Source organism: Plectrocnemia conspersa, unplaced genomic scaffold (genome assembly GCF_051122295.1).
Source record: "Plectrocnemia conspersa isolate PC_06_02 unplaced genomic scaffold, ASM5112229v1 ptg000010l, whole genome shotgun sequence".
Lineage (NCBI taxonomy): Eukaryota > Metazoa > Arthropoda > Insecta > Trichoptera > Polycentropodidae > Plectrocnemia > Plectrocnemia conspersa.
This window is the reverse complement of record NW_028277174.1, coordinates 15,715,761-15,719,998: the sequence shown is the minus strand read 5'-3', so window position 1 is coordinate 15,719,998 and position 4,238 is coordinate 15,715,761. Positions and strand designations below refer to the sequence as shown.

General features: G+C 29.3%; 1 protein-coding gene across 1 annotated transcript; it reads right to left on the bottom strand.

Annotated features, from left to right (window-relative positions):
* Window positions 1-1,217: 1,217 nt before the first annotated feature.
* Window positions 1,218-2,670, bottom strand: LOC148230731 (OCIA domain-containing protein 1-like). Its single transcript, XM_088195695.1, has 6 exons — window positions 2,623-2,670; window positions 2,164-2,232; window positions 1,964-2,090; window positions 1,721-1,901; window positions 1,502-1,656; window positions 1,218-1,427 (listed from the first exon to the last, which is right to left on the bottom strand). Exons 2-6 carry the CDS (start codon window positions 2,218-2,220, stop codon window positions 1,336-1,338), a joined length of 612 nt encoding a protein of 203 aa, XP_088051821.1. The 5' UTR covers window positions 2,221-2,232; window positions 2,623-2,670; the 3' UTR covers window positions 1,218-1,335.
* Window positions 2,671-4,238: the final 1,568 nt, after the last annotated feature.

Below are 4,238 nucleotides of genomic sequence, written 5' to 3'. Positions count from 1 at the left end.
AATTTAAGAATATACTTGCTGGGTGGTGATTAGAACCTATAGTTGATTTGGCACCTTTTATTACGTAATCAAAAAATGCATTTGTTAATTACGTCCTTAATATTCTCAACGCTTCATATCACATTCAAAAGCTTTTATTCAAAATAAAAATAAAAGCACAAACACATACTGATAATTTTAAACTCTCGCGCACGTTACTTCATTTTTTTACAACATGAACACACAGAGTTCAACAGAAACAGATAAAAAAATAATCCAACATGAAAAATTTTGGCTCTTGCCATTTCAGGAAATTCACATTTTGCACACGGCCCGCGGCCATATGTGTCCCAGTCGCATTATCGCGTGCGCGCATTGTGTGCAACAGTATAGTGACACACGGCTACGAGTATTTCACCGGAACAGCACATATTATCTGAACGGAAAAGCCACCGCCAGTGTCCACCGACAACATTATTTTGTGGCCACCGTCGGGATTTTCGCTTTGCACTCTTTGCCGGAGACCTCCGGTATCTAATTTTCACGCTAACAACCATCCCGCGCCTGCTCTTGTGCGCCATGGTCACCGCGAATAATTATCATGCGCTTTACTATGTGCATGTGCATTGTTTACTCTGCAAAACCTTAACTCGGCGTCTCTCCTGGAATTAAAATTGTTTTACATTTTGTTCGCGTATGGCTTATGTAAACAATTAATAGAGTAGATTGTTTACGAGAGTTAAATGTGAGCATTGTTGCGAGTCTTTCGTATTATGCGAATTCTAATTAAAACTCTGTTTCCCTATAAAAAATTTAAGTAAATATTCAAGTCGATAACATTAACTAATACACCAAATCATATAATTAAAAGATTGAAAAAAAATTATTTTAGTATAATATTTTTTCATGAATTAATAATATTAAAATAGTTATTAATTTGACTTTAAAGTAACCTCGTAATTGGATTATTATTTTCTTCATAAAAAAGACGAAAATTTTTTTAATATATTTTTATTATATTTGCTGATTAATATATTTTTATTTAATAAAAATTAAACATTTTAAGCGCATCTTTAAGAATATACTATTTTTCCTAAGTTATACAAATATATGATATTTGCTGATAAAGTAACCTTAAAAATTATAATAAACTTAGAGATGAAAATACGTCAAATTGATGAACAAAAAGTTTTTTTTTATTTTTAAACATAAGGTAAATAAAACAATACACATTTTTCTATAGTTACAGTTAATTATGTACCATGTTTATATTAAGAAATTTATATTTAATTTAAACATAAGGTACAATATTATAATTAATATTATATGTCTTGCTATGCCTTAATTATCCATTACCTACTTGAGAGTTTCGAAAGAACTACGATTTTTTTTCTGAAAATCCTCATAAGAAGGCTTGTAAGATGATATATCATTATTTGGTATGTAAGCTAAAAAAATAAAATCATAATATTATTCTTAAGATCACAGCCAAAAATTTTATGACCACAAAAGTAATACTAACAGTCACTAATAGGGCGGTATAAATCTTCATCGTTTACTGAAAAAGATGGCCTATCAGTATCAATATTAAGCGATGAATTAATATTAAATATAGGGTCTCTCTCAGTTAAATCATCTTCATCACACGTATCATTAGAATCCATCAACTGAATGGTACTGTGTACAAAAAAATATTTTTAATTTAAATTAAATATAATAAATATCATTATAAAATACATACTTTTCATTAATTTTGCCGTTGTATCTTTTCTTCAGCTCATCAGCAAGCTTGCTATTAGGCAATTTCATTAGCTTTTCAACACACTCTTTACGGTACGATAACTTTCCAATGATATATCCCATAAATAAAGCTCCAGCCATTTTAGGAATTGCTCCATATCTCAGATTAGGTTTTAGAAATCCTAAAATATACCATATTAAAATAAAAATGTAATTTACAAGTAAAATATTTATTGATAAATACCAGCATTAACGCATTGTAATGTTATCATACTCAATGTAGTTGCTATAGGAATACTTCTTTTGTATAAACTTTCTTTGTTACATTCAGAGAGCGCTTGAAGTTCCTCAGATGAATATGAATAATTTAACTAAAAAATGTATATTTCAGTATGGTATATAACATTATTAATAAAATAGTTAAAACAAAATATATAAAATTACCAGAAAATTTTGGATTTGCTGTTTATCTTTATTATTAGAACCATTATTATTTTCCATTTCAGTGTTAATCTAAAGAATAGCAATGTATGTTGTGTATTATTAAAATTCTATATTTTTAATCATGTAATATACCTTTAAATTGTATATTATTTAACTATATTTTGAAACTAAAATGTTGAAATATTATTGTCACAAGTCATCTTTGACATTTCGAAAGTTGTGTAATTTTGTTTATGTTATAAATCACGGATTATAACATACATTAAAATATTTATAATAATATTTAATTAAGCATAGCTATTAATGTGCTTATGAAAAAATCTAAATAAAGAGTATTCTGTACAGAAGTGTTTTATTTCTGGTCATTTACTTTTAAAGACACAAGAACTCTCTACAGGCAGAAATATATATTATAAAAATTTAAAATAAAATTTTTACATTGAAAATAAATTAATCTACCTGCAGCTTGCGAGTCGTTAATAGAGGTTATGAATTTTTATATGTTCAGTGTAGCCATGTGTAAAAAAAGTAGTAAATACAAACATAGGCTTAAATGTAAATATATGTTTGAGTTCCTGGGTTAAGGATTATTATGCTATTCGTATATTTATATAAATAATGTATTTTGGAGGTACTTTAAAAATAAATATAAAATTATAATATATCTTAGCAATTCTAAGAAGCGTTTTACGTAAGTAGATATTTTTTTGATTATATTTTTCTTAGAACTAATTTATAAAGGTTAAAATATCAAGTGATATATAATAGTATGATTATGATTTAAGTGCGGGCAACGAAAAATAATACAAAATTAAAATAAAAGTTGTATTAAATTTGTCGGTTTTCAAAGCGGAATGTTTCCCTAAAAAAAGAGGAAGTGGCACGTTCATTATTCGCGCGAAAACCGGAAGTTGGCGCCCCCGAAGAAAGGAGACTCGTAAGAAAGGAAAAATTTGCGTATTCATAAGCAAAAGCTTTTGTGTGTCCAAACCAACACAAAACGAAGTACAATTATTCATAATAATCTTTCTCGTCTGGCGGATACAATGAACAAAAATAATGTTTTTTAATAACCTCCAGAGTATTTTGATGATTTTTAATTAAGTCGAGTTAAATTTATAAAAAGGTCTAAAAGTATAATTAAAAATCGTGTTCTTTCAAATTTCCTTGTAATTTTTCAATGAGACCTGCTGGTAAGTATTCATTTAAAAAATATTTTTTATAATATATTTTAATTTTACTTCATAATAAAATATATAAAATAATCAAATGATACTGGAATTTCTTCTAATAATATTATATGATTGCCAATATGTATCAATTGATTAATAAAAATTCACCCAAAAAATTCTAAATAGCCAACGTTTCGACTAATGATGTTGGTGTCATCATCATGTGTGAAATATGGATATTATTTCAGTCGCCGCACATTTTTAACGTCGATTAATAGGCAATTGCCTAACCATATTGTAATGGCTAGAGCCCTATATATCTGTACTAATAGTATGTGCATATTTACTATAGATTCGATTGCTTCTGTTATGTTAAATCTTACTAATATATTATCCAATACCATACACGTAAAAAAGTTTCTCATTTTCAGATTTTTTTTGATATCGCCCAGCGGCGAAAAACTCTTGTATAGTCTGGAAACGATACACCGAGGATGTGTGAGGGAGTAAAAAAAACGTTGATTAGAGGGTGTCCCACATTTGGTTGGAATAATGGGCAGTCCAGTGTTGTAGGTACTGGTATACACTTCTCTCCCCTTGGCGAGAAGCTGATGGTTTGAATAATACGACGCGAGATTAGCGCCCCTGCCGGCACTGTGCTGTGGAGTATTTTCACGGTTTAATTTTGCAAACCCTCGGCAACCGTGGTTTATGGAGTGGCATCGGATGTACCTAGCCACTGTCGGTGGAGAAAATACATGAATATTTCACGTGAAAAATGAACGCTTTGATTAATTTAAAAAATGAACACGGCTCGCGGCGGTCGAAAAATTAACGCCTGTAAAACGAGAGAAAAATGTTGGCGGTTTCTGATTGATGCGTTTGTGTTGTAGCGCAGCGTAA

What these genes read in the sequence shown, in the direction of transcription:
- LOC148230731 (XM_088195695.1), bottom strand. Translation starts at nt 2,220, where the DNA reads ATGGAAAATAATAATGGTTCTAATAATAAAGATAAACAGCAAATCCAA. An exon ending in AGCAAATCCAAAATTTTCTG is followed by an intron (nt 2,091 to 2,163) that starts GTAATTTTATAT and finishes TACATTTTTTAG; the next exon opens with TTAAATTATTCATATTCATC. An exon ending in ATACCGCCCTATTAGTGACT is followed by an intron (nt 1,428 to 1,501) that starts GTTAGTATTACT and finishes TTATTTTTTTAG; the next exon opens with CTTACATACCAAATAATGAT.